This window comes from Notechis scutatus, chromosome 3 (assembly GCF_049901735.1).
Source record: "Notechis scutatus isolate UNSWTSFEM ecotype Mainland chromosome 3, rNotScu1.2, whole genome shotgun sequence".
Taxonomy (NCBI): domain Eukaryota; kingdom Metazoa; phylum Chordata; class Lepidosauria; order Squamata; family Elapidae; genus Notechis; species Notechis scutatus.
Window position 1 is genome coordinate 56,569,167 of NC_142011.1, and position 17,058 is coordinate 56,586,224.

General features: G+C 39.8%; 1 protein-coding gene across 13 annotated transcripts in view; it reads left to right on the forward strand.

The window, feature by feature from the left end:
- Positions 1-14,582: 14,582 nt before the first annotated feature.
- ST3GAL3 (ST3 beta-galactoside alpha-2,3-sialyltransferase 3) overlaps positions 14,583-17,058 on the forward strand; it is a 201,869-nt gene continuing 199,393 nt past the window's right edge. For 3 of the 13 annotated variants that reach the window (XM_026665724.2, XM_087960112.1, XM_087960114.1), the window contains exon 1: positions 14,583-14,840. Coding sequence is in view for 6 of the 13 variants with exons in the window: in XM_087960108.1 (XP_087816234.1) it covers positions 14,772-14,840 (69 nt within the window). In the remaining 7 variants the exon portion in view is untranslated. The remainder of the gene's footprint in view (positions 14,841-17,058) is intronic. The other 10 variants (XM_087960108.1, XM_087960105.1, XM_087960106.1 and 7 more) reach the window with 10 other exon arrangements.

Sequence of the window (17,058 nt, forward strand, 5' to 3'; positions counted from 1 at the left end):
TACCATTCATCCGTACAAGCCCTATTAGATTTGCAGAATGTTATTTATTTATAAAGCGAGCCAAACTATTTTTTTTTTCCGTTTTGATATGGTATTTGGTTTAACTTGTGTTTAGTCAAGACTGACAGCAAAGAAAGAGAAAATTCTCAGAAGATAAAGAGTGCAACTGTAGCAGAACTGAGCTTGGAATGTTAGCCATTTATCATTTTCATAATAGAAAGCCAGCAAACTGGATGGCCTCCAATTGCATTGGAACTGCAATTCCCAACATTTCTGGAATGTAGCAGACTGAAGATAACTTCTCCTATGTTAGAAATTTGAATTGCTGCTGAGTTTCAGCATTATCTTGTATGTTTTTATTTTGTTTTCATCATGGAGAAAATTCTGTTATATGAAGCTCATGAGAGATTTAACCTGGAAATAAGGAGAATCTTTCTGACAGAGAGAACAATCAACCAATGGATCAGCTTGCCCTTGGAAGTTGTGGGAGAGTCATTACTTGAGACTTTCAAGAAGAGATTGGACTGCCATCTGTCATAAATGGTGTAGGGTCTCCCGCTTGGGCGGGGGGTTGGACTAGATGACCTACAAGGTCCCTTCCAACTCTGTTAATATGTCCCTTTTTTCTTGAGGACCAAGATCTTGAGCAGATCCTCTTCACATCACCTACTAGGATTGCAAAATTATTTTGGAGGACACATCCTGATAAAGATCAGAGCTGTACCATAAATGGTTTTGCAGCTAATAAACAGCAACTAAAATGGGCAAATATTTTTTTCATCCTTATCACTGTTAATTTGCTAAGATTGGTTGAAATGCTTACTTCCTGGGTGTCTCTGCCCCAGCCTCTGGCAGTTTGTTAACTGATCAGACAAAGTCTTGGCTCCTTACTTGCAGAAAAGCCTGTACTCATTTTGTACTCATTTTCTTTTCAGGCCTTAGCTTTGGATGTTTTTCTTAGAAATACACTTGATATATTTCTATAGATGAATTCCATTAGCAGCAAGATAGCTAAGAAAATGTAACTAATCTCTTTGCTCATTGATTCATCTTCTTGCCTTTGTCTATTTAGTTAAATTTACTTTAATTATCCCTTTTATTGTCATTTGGAGATTTGCTGGGCAGAATCATGTGTAGTTTTCTTTAGAAAGTACTCCTAAAAATATCAATGTAAAGATAGAAAGAGCCACTGGATGAAACAAAGTCGTGTGTAAGTGTGAATACTAGCTATAAAAGTGCAATTAAATTTTAAAGTAATGTCCTGACAGATGTTGGGAAGATACTTAGGAAGAATGTATCCTACTCCCTGAATCATAATGTGTGCATTATATAATGTGTGTACTAAAAGTAGTAAAGTCCATAATATTCTGTTGCCTGAATAAAAAGCAAGAATGCCCCACCCACCATTCAATATATCAGAGCACTGCCTGGAGCTTAATATGAAACTGGGAAACTACATTTCTACTGATTGCACAACTACCAGACAAAATGCACCAGCCCACTTGCTATGTATACAATTTGTCAACTATCTGGCAGTTCTTATTTATGGATATGAATGTAATATATAAAATGGTTTACTGAACCTTACTAGTTGTTATACATTGCCAATCACTTGTATTTGGCCAAAGGGGTTACCAACAGTACAAGTGTATAATAACCTATAGTCTAAAACTAGAAAAATATACCAGATTAATAGCAGAATTGTTTGAATGATATAAAGATAAGCAAATAACTCAAGAAAGACTTTGAAGTTGGTTTAATACTAGCTCTGACAATTGGTAGAAATTGGTGTTCAATTTTTATTTCAGCCCCCCATTCACACTGCCCTGAATAGCCAAATGGAAAATGATTATGCCACTATGTGCTTCCCTGCAATTTTCTAGACTCACCCCATGCCATGCAGGAACTTTGAGTAAAAGGCAAGGGGTATAAATTTTGAAGGTTGATAACCAAGGAAGGCTTAATCCCCTAACTTTTTGTTGGCACTTTCAATTGTCTTAAGGAGTCCAGATAAGCTGCTCTCACTTTCTTTTCCAAAAAGAAAAAGTAATGTAACAGATACCAATATATTTCATAGCATCTGATACTTTTGTGACAGGACAAGATGTAGTCAGCATCTTGTAAGGACTAATAAGGACTTTAATAGTAGCCAGTTTGGCTTCTTTCTGAGTTCTATCCATTGCATTTTATGTTCAGTGGAGTTCTGCTATCCACATATATATATATTTGCATTTTGGAACAATCAACTATTGCTGTATTCATTTTCAATACATTACTTGCTGTATTAAGTTAATTTAATTAAGTTAAAACTTACACATTCTTCAAAGTCCTTGGGTCAACTTTGCAGCCAAAGTTTGAACAATATAACACACAATTCATGTTTTAGCTCTTCTGCCTTAAAATAAAATTGAGCAATTTCACTTTCCTACTATCAATATCTTCTTCAGATTCTTGTTTTTGCTTATCATCATCTAGCTTATCAAAACCACAACTGCCAGAGTTTTAGATAGCTTATTTGAAAGAATAGGGCTGTCACATTCAATCTTTTCTTCTGTAGTATGCTTTAGAATGATTAATAGTTGAGATGATATATCACAGAACATACATACCGGAGTAATGTGGAATAAGAACAGACAAGTATTCATCCTTAGTAATATGCTTGGTATACATTAATTCTTGAAGGTTAATAATAGTTCTACAAGGCTGACTCAGTAGCCGTTCAATTCTCTGCTTTCCTGACCCAGACTTGGCAGTAAATTAGACCTCATGCTAATTCCTCCCCTAAACTGTAATTTGTCTAATACAGAGAGAATAGGGTTCCTTCTTTCTTACATACCTTCTATTTGAGTATGCAAGGCTTGATCTGACTTCTGCTCTCTTTACCAAGAAGTCAAATTATTAATACAGTATATTATGCATATATTCTGACTTAAATTTTCAAAGGAGCATTGAAATTAGACAGCATTATTTCTAAGAACCATTCATTGGTGAGGACAAAAACAGTGTCTGCTTCACCAGTTGTCGTATGGACACTAGTTACAGTTTCTAGCATCCAAGTATATGTTTCACATAAGTATTTTTCTTCACCTGGGAAAACAATGTAGTCAGCTAAGATGAAACAAGGCGGCTAATTTTCATTAGTCAAATTCTCCTATTCTGGCTCCAATTGCAAATCTGACTCCATATATTGTACAATCAGGGGTGGGTTTCTACTGGTTCTGTCCACCTCTGTAGAACTGGTAGCTCTGAACAGCAGCAGACATACAACCGGTTCTATGTCTGCTGATGTTTTTGCCTACACGCCCGCCTGGGCTCTTACCTAACCTTTATTTCCTGCTTTTTCAACTTCAGCTGCTGAGCAAGGCACAGCTGCAGTTAAAAAAGCAGGAAAAAAGTACTTTTTTCAAAGGCTGCTTCTCGGCACGCAGCGCTGCTCAGCTGTCCAGGCACCAGGCTGATGACGATTTACAGGCATGGGCATGTGCAGGGAAGCACATTGTAAATCACCGAACCTCATAAATCATCGAACCGGTAGTTAACCCTGTCGGATCCCACCCCTGTGTACAATCCTACAAATTTATGAGGTGATAGACAATTACCTCTTTCTAGTATTGTCTGACCACAAAACTGACCACAAATGTCACGAAAAATACACACACACTCAATCAAATACATCAAAGTTAATTTCAGAGCTCTAGTATTATATTCTCTTAACATCTGATTTGATGGTTATTCAAGTCTTTACTTTTAAGTGGAGCAGAAACATCATCACATGATCTAGGAATTACGTCATTAATCTTTTTTGCTTGTATGTTTTTATTACATTTTATACCATCCATTTCACAATAGGTCTGAGTAGTTCACAGAATAAAAATAAAAAACACTCCAAACAATAAAATAATACAATGATTTCTCTTTTAAAAAAGGGAACAAATGATGGCGCAAACTGGGTAATAGCCAAAGTAAACCCAGGCAAAGAGCCAGGTCTTCAAATCTCTTAGAAATACCAACAGATTGTGGGCATGTGTATCTCAGGAGGAACCTCATTTCCAGTGGCAGGCATTATAACAGAGAAGGTGCACTTCCAGGATACTGATAGAATGAATTATTTAATCAAAGGAACCAGAAATGCAGTAACCCTACTGGATTGAATTATCCAGACAGATAATATTAGAGACAAGTAAAGAGGCCCTATGCTAATTGGACTTCATAGCTAATGAAGAGCACCTTGGATTGCCCCCAGAAGCATACTGACAACCACTGCAGTTAACAGAGGAGAGGTGTTCCATGGGCAATTATTGGCCATACCCAGTTATGCCATCACACTGCCCTATGTTACTGCATTCTGGATCAATTGAAGCTTCCAGGGCAACTCTATGAAGAGGTATTGAAGTAATCAAGCCATACACTGGCCAGATGCAACTAAGATATTAAATGAAGTTGTGCAAAGGCCTCCCTAGCTGTCCTCTTTTAACTGAGCAGGAACTCTGTGTCCAGGAAGCAGTCTTCCGTCCATCCCCCCCACCCAGTGGATTAGGTTTGCAGGGATCCTATTTCAAGATTTACTGCATTACACAAGCTGGTTTTATATGAAGTCTTTCCAGCACAAAGACACCTGAGAACATGTTACAGTGTTTCTAGAGGCACCAAACACATGCTAACAAATTACAATCTTGCTGCTCTCTGACTTAACTATCCAGATAATTGTTTCCCTCACCTTTTGATGGAAGCAGGTCATGGCCTGTATGAGCAATGGCCTTTTTATTTCCAATCTCTGTGAGCACACACTCACACAGGCAAAGGTATGAGTAGCAGGATTACTTGAGCAACTGACTAGCTCAATGGATTTTCAGATCTATTGGGAGTGAGGAAGTCACATCAGGAGATATCTTGAGGACAGAACTGCGTGCCATATGACCTACCTGGTTGCCTCCTAAACTAACCTGTTACTATACCTTCACATAGGATAGTTAATTCTTTCTCATCACCAGCACTAGTTTTTCATTCAATGCTATTTTTTAATTTCAGTTTTTCTTTTGGAAATGGGGTGAGACTAAGTGCCATTTTTTCCCCCTTTGGCTCACACATAGATGTCTTAGCTTAGGCTTGATAGAGGTTGTTGAAAAAGGCTATTACCTATACAAGACTAGAGTATTCAATTAACCAATAAAGGAGAATATTTATAGCTCAGGCTTGAAAAGAGGGGTCCTTGGTGCTCTCTGAGCTTGGCTGTTTTCCTTTAGATGTTTCATTACCCAAATTAAGTAACATCATCAGTGCACCGAAGAGGTTACTTAGTTTGGGTAATAAAACGTCTGCAAGGAAATAACCAAGTTCAGAGAACACCAAGGACACCTCATTCAATCCCCTCATTGAACTTTATATATCTTCAACAAAGACAATAAAATCTATGCAAATCAACAGCTTTCCCCATCCTCTTAAGTCAGTGTATTTCTGGCAGAAATATTCATTTTGGTTTTTTTATGTGCTTTGTTAAATTATGTATAATAGCTACTCAAAACAACAGCAGCTATTAAAATGACAGAAAATAAGAAAATAAAAACAATGTTAAGGCAGAGCAGTAAAAAAAAAGTTACATTTGCACATTCACCAAAAACCAGCAGTTATCCTATTTTTGCAAATAAAAATATTGTTACCTTGTTGACATGATAGTTATTTAGTGAAGCACTTTCAAGAGCACTGCAGATCTAAAGTCCAATTACTAGCAAGACATCCTAGTTAAAATCATTTACTTAAGCACAAGTAATTTGTTGAACTCCACAGTTGGGGCAAAAAGTCTCAACTTATCACCAGATCTGGTCAACTCCATGTTTAAGTCAGCTGCTTGCAGCAAGGCAATACTTCATGACTGTTGACTTTCTTTCTGAACTTAAAATAGAAGAAGATGATGTTGATACTGAAGGGAGACAAAAACTTCTTCACAGTGTAAAACTAAAAAGAGTGCCTAAAGCAGCTCTATTTAAGTTGTAGCAATACTATCTGAATATAATTGTCTTTTCTCCCAGTTGGAATTCAGTTTGCATGTATCTTTTTATTTTCTAAATGCCCAAATTAATGTCAAGCAAAAATTCCTTTTATTAGCTGGCTATACCCCAGCTTTTGGCTTTTTTAAACATCTCATTCCTTTATCTATGTCTTTTGCTTTTGCTTATTGCTTTTAAATCAATTTGTTTTAAGACAGCTATTATCAATATGATTTAATACTTCCCTTTAATATTGTGTTTTAATTCTCTTGGATTCTATTTTTTTTTTATATAATTCCCTTAACATAAAAAAAGATTCTGTTGATATTTATTCTGTGATCTTATCTTATTATATGGTATGGGAGCAGCTCTGTAGTGGACAAAAAAGCACTACAGAGAATCTTTAAAACTGCCTAGAATATCATTGGGCTCCAGCTACCAGCCCTGGATGACATCTTCGCATCTCGCTGTTTGAGGAAGTTGCACAACATTCTCAGAGACTCTTCCCATCCTGCTTACAATCTTTGTGAACTGTTGCATTTTGGCAGAATATACAGAACAATTAAAACTCGGACCACATGTTTTCTGAAGAGTTTTTATCCCAGAGCTATAACTGCACTTAACAATGAACTTAAGGACCACCATCAGTGAGCTGTTGGACAGCATTACTTGGTCTGTTGTGTGGATGCTTGTGTGTTTTTAGGGGGTGGGAAATTTTGGTGGTGGAGGTGTTTGGGGATTGTTATGTGTGTGTGCGCATGTTGGGTCTGGTCTCTGGGTGTTAAGTGAATTTCATTGTATGTATACTGTGTATGTACAATGACAATAAAGAATTCAAATTCAAATTCAAATTTATTATGAAGCAAGTCCTGTTAAATGTCTATGGATGAATTCTCAGTCATCCAGGTCATGGTTGTCCCTGTTGGAAGTTAAAACCCACCCCACTCCTAGAAGAATGAAATATTCTAGGGAATATTAAAAAGGCAGAATATTATATTTCCCTGAATGAGAAAAGGAGAAACATGTTTTCAAAGGCAAAGCAGTTCCCTGCCGCCCCCCCTTCAGCTCTAGGGTGATGGGATTAAGACACGGCCCTCAGGACATGATAGGATTAGCCCTCTACCCATCTCACTACATGGCACCTGGGAAGATTACATCACCAAGCAAGATTCAAGGAAGCTACCCCTGCATGGCCCCATGGGAGTCTGACAACCAATCAGGATACTCTTCCTGTGCCCCAGGAAGTTCAAAGACCATAGAAGGCATAAAACCCAGGGACTCTCAGCATCTCTTCCCCTTTTTTCACCCAAGATATCCAAGCCGTGTGATCCTGTCCACCATTGAACCATCTTTCCAAGCAGTCACCATGTTTACAGTGTCTTTCTTCCCACTTGGAACTTTGAACCCAGAAGGATATTTCTTCCAACATCCCAAAGGTGCTTTTTCAAGAGGCAACTGGATGAGACAACTGGATTTTCAAGAGGAAACTGGACTTTCTTGGATGAGAAGCGAAATGTCTTCATAGAAAAACAAAGTTCAGTTGGCTCTTGAAAAAGCACCTCCTATTAAGGTTTTTTTTTTTCTGCTGCAGCCTTGCCTGGGTTTATTGAATCCCAGGAAGATTTCAGAGAATATGTAAGGATGAGGATGGAGGTTCTCCACTATTACAAATATGTAAGGATATCAGGTAAAATCAGAAAGTGAAGTTCTGGCTGATAACTATTTTTAGATGTCAGCCTTACAGAACTGTATACTTATAAGTTGTGGATGACGTCAGCATATTCTGTGGATATTGCAGAAGATGAAAGGGGATGTGCACTTTTTCAGCCTTTTGGCTGATATAATGCTTATTCTTTGTAATTAAAATATTCTCCTGCTTTATCTTTTGGTGGGAATCTCTTGCAACTTCTGCTTCTGACCTCTATTCTTCAGCTAATTACCGGTCTGTTAAATGTATCATAGTCCATTTTGAACTTTTTGAATGTTATAACTCATGTTTTCAGGGGTTTCCACAGGATATGGTTAAAGAAAAGTCAAGATGGTGGCCATAGTGGTGTGATTTTAGTTTAGCCAGTATGTTATTTTGGACATATAGAAAAGCCAGACTATCATCTTATTTTTTTTTTTTTTACCATAACCTGTGGATATCCTTGCTTATTTTCTTCATGTACTCCATTTAAACTTTATTTTATTTTTTATTTATTTTGATTTGCCAATTGTTTACAAGATAATAAGTATAAATGTATACATAGTTGTGAATACATGAAATGGTTACATATAAGAAAAATAAAAGAATAAGAGAAACAATAGGACAGGGACGGTAGGCACGTTGGTGCGCTTATGCACGCCCCCTACAGACCTCTTAGGAAAGGGGTGAGGTCAATAGTAGACAGTCTAAGGTTAAAGTTTTTGGGGTTTGGGGAAGAAACTACAGAGTCGGGTAGAGTATTCCAGACATTGACCACTCTATTGCTGAAGTCGTATTTCCTGCAATCAAGTTTGGTGCGGTTTACTTTGAGTTTATATCTATTGTGTGCTCTTGTGTTGTTATGGTTGAAGCTGAAGTATTCATTGACAGGTAGGACATTGCAATGTATGATTTTGTATACCATGCTTAAGTCAGACCGAAGACGGCGTAATTCAAGGTTTTCTAGTTCTAGAATTTCAAGTCTGGTGGCATAAGGTATTCTACAGCGAGTAGAGGAGTGGAGAACTCTTCTTGTGAAATATTTCTGGACTTTCTCAATTGTGCTAATATCAGATACGTAGTGTGGATTCCAGACTGATGAACTGTATTCGAGTATTGGTCTAGCAAATGTTTTGTATGCTCTGGTTAGTAGTGTGATATTACCAGAGAAAAAGCTACGTAGGATTAGGTTAACAACTCTTAATGCCTTTTTGGCTATGTAGTTGCAGTGTGCTCTAGCACTTAGATCATTAGAGGTGAGTATTCCAAGGTCCTTTACAGAGCTTGGGTCATCAACAAGATCTTGACTATTCAGCTTGTATTTTATTTTCTGATTTTTTTTGCCAATATGTAAGACAGAGCATTTATTTGTTGAGATTTGAAGTTGCCATTTGTTTGACCATTCGGATACATAGTCAAGATCTTTTTGTAGGGTAGCAGTATTGTCTGTGGTATTGAACAGCTTTACATCATCAGCGAAGAGAACGCTAATTGCTCTTAATATGATCACAGAGGTCGTTTATGTAGAGTATGAAGAGAGTTGGTCCTAGAACACTGCCTTGGGGAACACCACTATTGACAGGTACTGGATTTGATAGGACGTCCCGATTTTGACCATTTGTTGTCTGTTTGACAGGAATGCTTCTATCCAGTTATTCAGTTGTCCAGAGATACCATAGGATTTTATTTTTAGGAGTAGTTTGTCGTGTACCACTGAATCAAAGGCTTTACAGAAGTCTATGTAGATTGCGTCTATTGTTTTGCCCTGGTCGAGTTGTGTCGTCCATATGTTTTTGCAGTGTAAGAGTTGCAGATTACAGGATAGTTTTTTCCTGAAACCAAATTGTTTATTGGAGAGTAGGTTATTTGTCTCTAAGTGAAGGATGATGGATTGGTTAATAATTGATTCCATGACTTTACAGGTGACGCAGCATAAGGAGATTGGCCTGTAGTTTTCAACTAGGCTTGGGTCTCCTTTTTGAAGATGGGGATGACTGTGGCTTGTGACCATAGGTTAGGCAAGGAGCTGGTTCTGAAAGATTTTTCAAAGATTATGCTTAGAGGTTTGGCTATGGCAGTGGATAGCTTTCTTAAGAAGTAGGCACATATTCCATCCGGTCCAATAGATAGAGATGGTTTTAGGTTGCGTATTGCTTTTTCAACATTGTCTTCTGTGAAATCGATATGTATTAGATCATTGTTGTTATCTGTGGTACGGCTAGGAAATATTGGGCATGATCCATTGCTGTTTACAAATACTGAGCCGAAGAATGTGTTAAAGATGTTGGCTTTAATGGTGTCGTCGTTGCAGTCTTTACCATCAGGTCCTATCAAGGGAGGGATGGACCTTGAGTCTTTTAGTTTGTTGTTTACAAAATTGTAAAAGCGGGTGGAATTGGTGCTTAGAAGGTTTTCCTCTTGTTTAATGTGATAATTGGTGCATTCGGTCTTTATCTGGTGGCATAGATTTTTGTATCGGTTTTTGAAATTGGCAACGTGACCAGATTTGTTTTTCCGCCAGAGTGATCTCTTTTTGGATTGAAGTTTCCTTATTGATATGGGTAATCTGCTTTTTTGTTTTGTTTTGGGAGTTGTTGTTGGTACATATAGTTTGATGACTCTTTTGACTTCAAGTAAAAATATGTTATAATGGTCTTCAACGGTATTGCATCCAGTGAATAGAGATTGCCAATCAAGGGATGAGAGATCGTTGTCTATAAGATCATAGTTGCCTTGTTATCAGTTTCCATTCTTTTGCTTCCACTGAATAGTTTTCTCTATTGTCTTTGTGCTTTAATCTCCTTGGGGAGAACACAATTTTCTGTACATTGGTTAGCCATTTATTTTGCTCAAATTGTGCCTACCTTTCTGGTACTTATCTTCTGATACCTGTTTAAACAGAGCTGGCAATTGTGATAGGTACTCTAAAAATATTACTTTGTTTTACAATAAACAGCATTTGACAGGTCCCATGATGATACTACAAAACACAGTACCTTTCTTGCCTCTATTTGGTGTTGCTAAAAGTAGAGATTCAAAACAGCCACTGCACAATTAGGCCATTTCACAAGGAAACGTTGTAACTATGGCTGGGCCAAGCCTTGCACTTTTGCAGGCAACTGAAGAGGGCAAAAGAGGATATGCTGGAAATTCCTCTAGAAACAATGTTGTAGCCAGAAGGCTGAACTAACCACATCCAGCTTTTCTACCCCCCCCTCCCAGTGTCTTCCAGATATCGGCAGGCCTTCACTAACGACCACAATTGAGCCCAAAATTGCTGCTGTTAAGTGAGACTTTTGTTAAGTGAGTTTTTCTGCCCAATTTTACGACCTTTCTTGCCACAGTTGCTAAGTGAATCAGTGCAGTCGATGTGCATCTGGCTTCCCCATTGATTTTGTTCGTCAAAAGGTTGCAAAAGGTGATCACATGACCCTGGGACACAGCAATGTTCATAAATATGAACCAGTTGGCAAGCATCTGCATTTTGATCACATGATCGTGGGGATTCTACAAAGGTTATAACAAGTGTGAAAAACTGGTCATAAGTTATTTTTTTCCAGTGCTGTTGTAACTTTGAACGGTTACTAAATGAACTGTTGTAAGTCAAGGACTAGCTGTATGTGGCAGCTACATCTCTCAGGATTCCCACTGAGTGTGGTCAAATATATTTTTAGCAGGATAAACAGGAAGCTGTTTTAGAATCTGACACCTTACATACAGTAAGACTTCCTCATTAGTGGTAATATATATTCTACTGATTACTTCCAAATGTGTGAGCCCTACTGTTGCTTTTGGAGTGTCCTCATTCTTCTGACACAGCTTCATGGACAAGACGAGGCCTTTTGAGTTGTGGGGCAAAAATGATACGAATCCATAAAGGTGCCTTTACACAGACACAAGCACTCTAGTGAGGTTCACTCCAACCTCATACATGATTAGTTTCACACATGCATTTTGTCAGGGTTAATCTTAGTTCACTGAATCAACACAATGGTTGGGCTCAGAAACCAAAATCAGATCCGAGATGCAGCTTCCCCCCCACCCCAGAAGCTGCCATTACGAGATACCTACACACCCACCTCACACCCAGATAGATTCATCATCCTAATCAAAAATTTTTGAGGTGGTCCCAATTGTCTAAGGCAGGCTTTTTTTTCTTCCTACAGAATTGCATTGCTGACAACTGCAGCTGGCAATATCTTTTGCTTTGAAAAAAAAAAAAAATGTTGCTACGCGCCCAAAAGGGAATGAAAAAGATTGCCTCTGCAAATTTCCCTTTGCATTGTCTCTTTATTTATTCATTTTTTTAAGAGAAATGTTTGGGTACGGTCCGACTACGATAGCCGAACCGGGACTAACGGCTTGCGAGCTCTCCTCAGTCGAAGTTCCGCTACTACCGCCTTAAACTCAGCGGTATCGCTTTCATCGGGCAGCTAGTTCTGCTTTTCCAGATCCGGTGGATCAGTAAAGACCTCGTGTAGCAAGATTAGTAAGCTAGGGAAGCGCTACGAGAGCGCCAGCAGATTTGGGAAGAATCGGAGAGAATGCAGCCATTTATACGAGGCGGGAAACGACGCGCCTGATTCCCCGGCATCTCTACGACTCGTTGGAAGCGGGACCTGCAAAACTCAGGAGGATGGAAAAAATGAGAAGGTGTCAAAAATAAATAAATCGCGGCACATAGAACTCTGGGTGATCTGACCGCGTCCAGGAAATCAGTGCAAATCACAGATAATCACTTGAGACTTTCAAGAAAAGATTGGACTGCCATTTGCCAGAAATGGTGTAGGGCAGGGGTCTCCAACCTTGGCAACTTTAAGCCTGGAGGACTTCAACTCCCAGAATTCTCCAGCCAGCAAAGCTGGCTGGGGAATTCTGGGAATTGAAGTCCTCCAGGCTTAAAGTTGCCAAGTTTGGAGACCCCTGGTGTAGGGTCTCCGCTTGGGGGGTTGGACGGGATGACCAAAAGGTCCTTTCCAACTCTGATTATCTGTTATCTGTTATAAAGTGGATGGAATGCCTGTTAAAAGAAAGGGACTCGAATCAAGCTATTTTTCTATTAACGTTATTTAAATTTAAACCCTGGCTCTAACATTGCTTTGTGTATTCCGTCATAGATATACAGCGGTGCATTTTCTGCTCTGTTTTTGAAGTCTCTGAGAGGATGAACTAAGTCAGAGGAGGAGAAAAAAAAAAGATTCAGAATCTCTCATAGGTGAGGCATATTATAAAGAATGGAAGAATATATATGCTTACTGTTAAGTAGTAAATCTGCCAGACCCTGACAAGGTATTTTCAAAGATGTGACAATCGGCTCAATCAATCTGGTGAGCAAGAAGGTGGATGATGTTAAAAACGACAGTGCTGATACTTCTTTGAATTGATCTATGAGTGTGATATATGACATCAGGGATCCAGAGAGCTCCTGTTTCCAGCCCCATGTGAGTCATCCGTGGTTGCCCTTTCAGCTCCTAATCTTGGAATATTTCCTTGTCTGCAAGCAGCCACCACACTCTTGATTCACTTTGTCAGAGACACCAAATTCTCTCATCCATCCAGTCATTGCATTGGGGGAAGGGCTGTTATTATCCCTGGGCCCATCCACCTATTGTAGGAATATATTAACCCAATCTCATTGGGTTTACACTCTGTCCTTCCAGTCCTTGGCTTGGTTTTCTACACTGGAAGGTTATTCTTGCTCCTCCTGCTAGAATGACTTGCTTAAGAGTGCCTCTGGACTGTTTTGCAAGTCTGAGGTATTCTAAAAGGGGGAAAACCCTGGGGGATGACAGTATTGGCAACAGCCTCCTTATATATGAGTAACCAATCCTTCTGGATCTTCATAATGTAGTGGCTGAGTTTGCAGTGAAGTTATAAACTAAAAACTATGGTTTTCTGTAGCAAGATCCAGATGGGCATACTTAACTGATTAAACCATGGTTGTTAAAACATGAACAAGCTTGTGAGAACAAGCTTGTGAGAACAATCAACCAATGGAACAGAAGTTGCCTTCGGAAGTTGTGGGAGCGCCATCACTTGAGACTTTCAAGAAGAGATTGGACTGCCATTTGTCAGAAATGGTGTAGGGTCTCCTGCTTGGGTGGGGGGTTGGACTAGATGACCTACAAGGTCCCTTCCAACTCTGATTATCTGTTATCTGTTATTGCAATATTACAACGCAAGCTCGTGCTTCTAATAACAGTTACTATTGATACTTGAAGATTTAACACCATTCACTGTGGATGTTATTTATTTTATTTATTTGATTTGTCAAACACTTACAATATAATAGAAATAAGAATAAACGTAAGTATAAAAATACATGAAATAGGTACGAATAATTGGGAACAATAGGAGAGGGACGGTAGACACGATTGTACGCTTAGGCACGCCTGATCTATTTGATCTAGTTAGGTAATGAAACGTCTGGAAGAAAACAACCAAAGAGTCCTAAAGGCCCCCAGAGTTATTCTGGCTGGTACTAGAGCACCCTTCGCAAAGCAATAATTTGACCTTGAAGATGGAGGCGTGCCAACGGCGCCTCGCTATATGCCACAACTCTACATTAGATACCGCTTTGAAACGATACGTTTGCCTTTTAGAGAGTAGCAGCGGTAGCGATTTCCATTAGAGGTAATGGGTTGAGATCTGAGATTCCAATCCTTATGCCCTCCCGGCCGTTCCAAACTCTGCCGGGAAAAGCCATCGTCCTACACTATGTCGCAATTGGCTAAAAAGCCTTTTCATGCCCAGTCCAGGACTGAAGTGAGCGGCGGGTGGGGGAAGAGAAAATGTGGCCAAACTGATTGGACGTCCTGGAGCCCCCCTCCGCTTCTTGTCTCCATTGATTGGACAGCCTCGCGCCTTCTTGATACGCTCGAGTTTGGGGTGGGGGGGGAGGGGGGCGAAGAGAATCCTTCTTGTGTCTGATTGGGCAGCGTGAATCCCACCGCTCTCCCGCAATCGCGGGGCTGGCAGCGAAAGAGTGCCCCTCGCCTTCCCCCATTGGCCGTTAGAAGATCCGCCTTGCTGTGTGATTGGCGATCGACCCCTGCCCTAGAGGCCGGTGAGGGCCACTGCCGCCGCTGCTCCGGCCCGGCATGGCGGGTTGCAAGGCGTACGGAACTCGAGCCCGCAGGAAAGGTGGCCAGAATCGGCCCGTTACTCTGGTAAGCAAAGGAGCGCGGAGGAAGGGATGCAGTCTCAAAATCGGCAAAGAAGGAAGAAGTGTGTTTGTGTGTGTGTGTGTGTGTGAGAGAGAGAGAGAGAGAGTGCTCCGCTTCTGCGTCCTTCTGCCTTTCGCCCCCTTTTATGTCCTGCTCAGAGGCCCGTCTCGCTGAGATTTTTCTTGGCCTATTTCTCCTTCCTAAAACTTGCTCTCCTGCCAGGGCCCTGAAGAGCCATGCCTTCCTTCAGAATGGAACCCTTTCCCCTGCCCCGGCCGTTCAGATGGTCTGTGGCTCAACTCGTTCCCAGGTGTCATCCTAGTTGCTTCGTTTCGCCTTTCCATCCAGGATGTGGTCTCGATTTCGGCAAGCTTGATACTTCCTGCTCACACCATCAGCCATTCTTATTTATTTCTGGTAGGATTTGTGTGTGTGTGGTCGGTGTATTTGTGTGTTTAACCCACAGGGGTCCTGAAATTAATTGCTGGGTGGAATTGGTTGAAATTGACAGCTTGGAAGGAATAAAAAGGGAGTGAAAGAAATGGGTAAGGGTAGTCCCTCGTCCATACCAGGGATGGTGGTTTGCCTGAGACCAGTTTTGATGTTTTAAAAAGATGGCTGTTTCTTCTGAAATAGCCAAAAGTGGTTCCACTTCGATAGGGGTCATCAGCTCATGATCCTCCAACTATTTGGCTCTAACTGCCTGCATCACTCAATATTGTGCAATGTTTGCTGAAACTGTTTTCAATATCTGGTGCTGTGGGAGTTATTTTGTATTCTAAGCTAGCATAGTTGAAGTGAAGGCCCAGGAAACTTGAAGGAAAATGAGTGTCAGAACACTGATTTAATTTGTTGATGCCTAAAGTTTTCTCCATTGATGTTTCCAACTGCTTGCTTGGGTGAACCATTTGCCTCTATAACCGAGTAGCCAAAGAAATTCTCCAGCTGCATTGTTGAATGATCCCAAAGTGAAAGAACGCCAATTTGAATGGTAAAGCAAGCTCTTTTGTTTAAAGAGCGAGGAGTTAGGGCCCAAAGTAAAAGCAACTTGGGAATATGCAGCACACACATATGATTACATATGTGATATTAAGAAGTAGAAACAGGTGAAACATTTATAGTCATTATTTCTATTCAGAGTGACATTTGTTCAGATGAAGATAATCTGACAGGAAGCCCACTGCAGATAAGAGTTGAATAGTTTTGGTCAGAGAGTAATCTAGAAGGATCTGATCCTTTTCTTCTTCTAATAGAGAGTTTCCTTATGGGTTTCATCAACTTGTTCTAATTTTATGAAGATCTATGTTATCTCTTGCATCTTTGTTAAACACAATATAGAATGTACATGGACACATGTATGATGTCAGAAAAAGTTTGGCGTAATCTTTTCACATACTCGTTTTTACAACTGAGGTGAGGATTGTTTTACAAGGCAGTTCAGACATTTAACCTGCAGCTATGATTTGAAGTCTTGCAATTCAGCCACAAGCAATATTTTTTTTTTGGGGGTATTTGCATTCACTTGCACTTCTTCATGGTGAATTCCCATAAATGGTCTAGGCTAAGAGTTGAATGCAAGAATGTACAAAGAATTTACTGGAGCCATTGTATACACAAAAAGAATACAGAGAGGCTTTGATCATAATTACTTAACACTTTATAAAGAGGAATAAATTTCAGTTGGACTCATATCTAAGCTATGAGAAGTTTCAGAGATGTCATGACCCACGCATAACTTGTTTGTTTGTTTATTTATTACAAGTAGTCCTCTATTTACAATCACAATTGAGCCCAACATTTATGTTGCTAGGTGAGACATTTGTTAAGTGAGTTTTGCCCCATTTTACAACCTTTCTTGTCACAGTTGTTAAGTGAATCACTCCAGCTGTTAAGTTAGTAACACAGTTTTTAAGTGAATCTGGCTTCCATATTGAGTTTGCTTGTCAGGAGCTCCATGATTCCAGGACACTGTAACCATCATAAGTATGAGCCAGATAATAGATAATCAGAGTTGGAAGGGACCTTGTAGGTCATCTAGTCCAACCCCCCGCCTAAGCGGGAGACCCTACACCATTTGTGACACCATTTCTTGAAAGTCTCAAGTGATGGCGCTCCCACGATTTCCGAGGGCAAGCTGTTCCATTGGTTGATTGTTCTCACTGTCAGAAAGTTTCTCCTTATTTCCAGGTTAAATCTCTCCTTGTTCAGTTTCCATCCATTA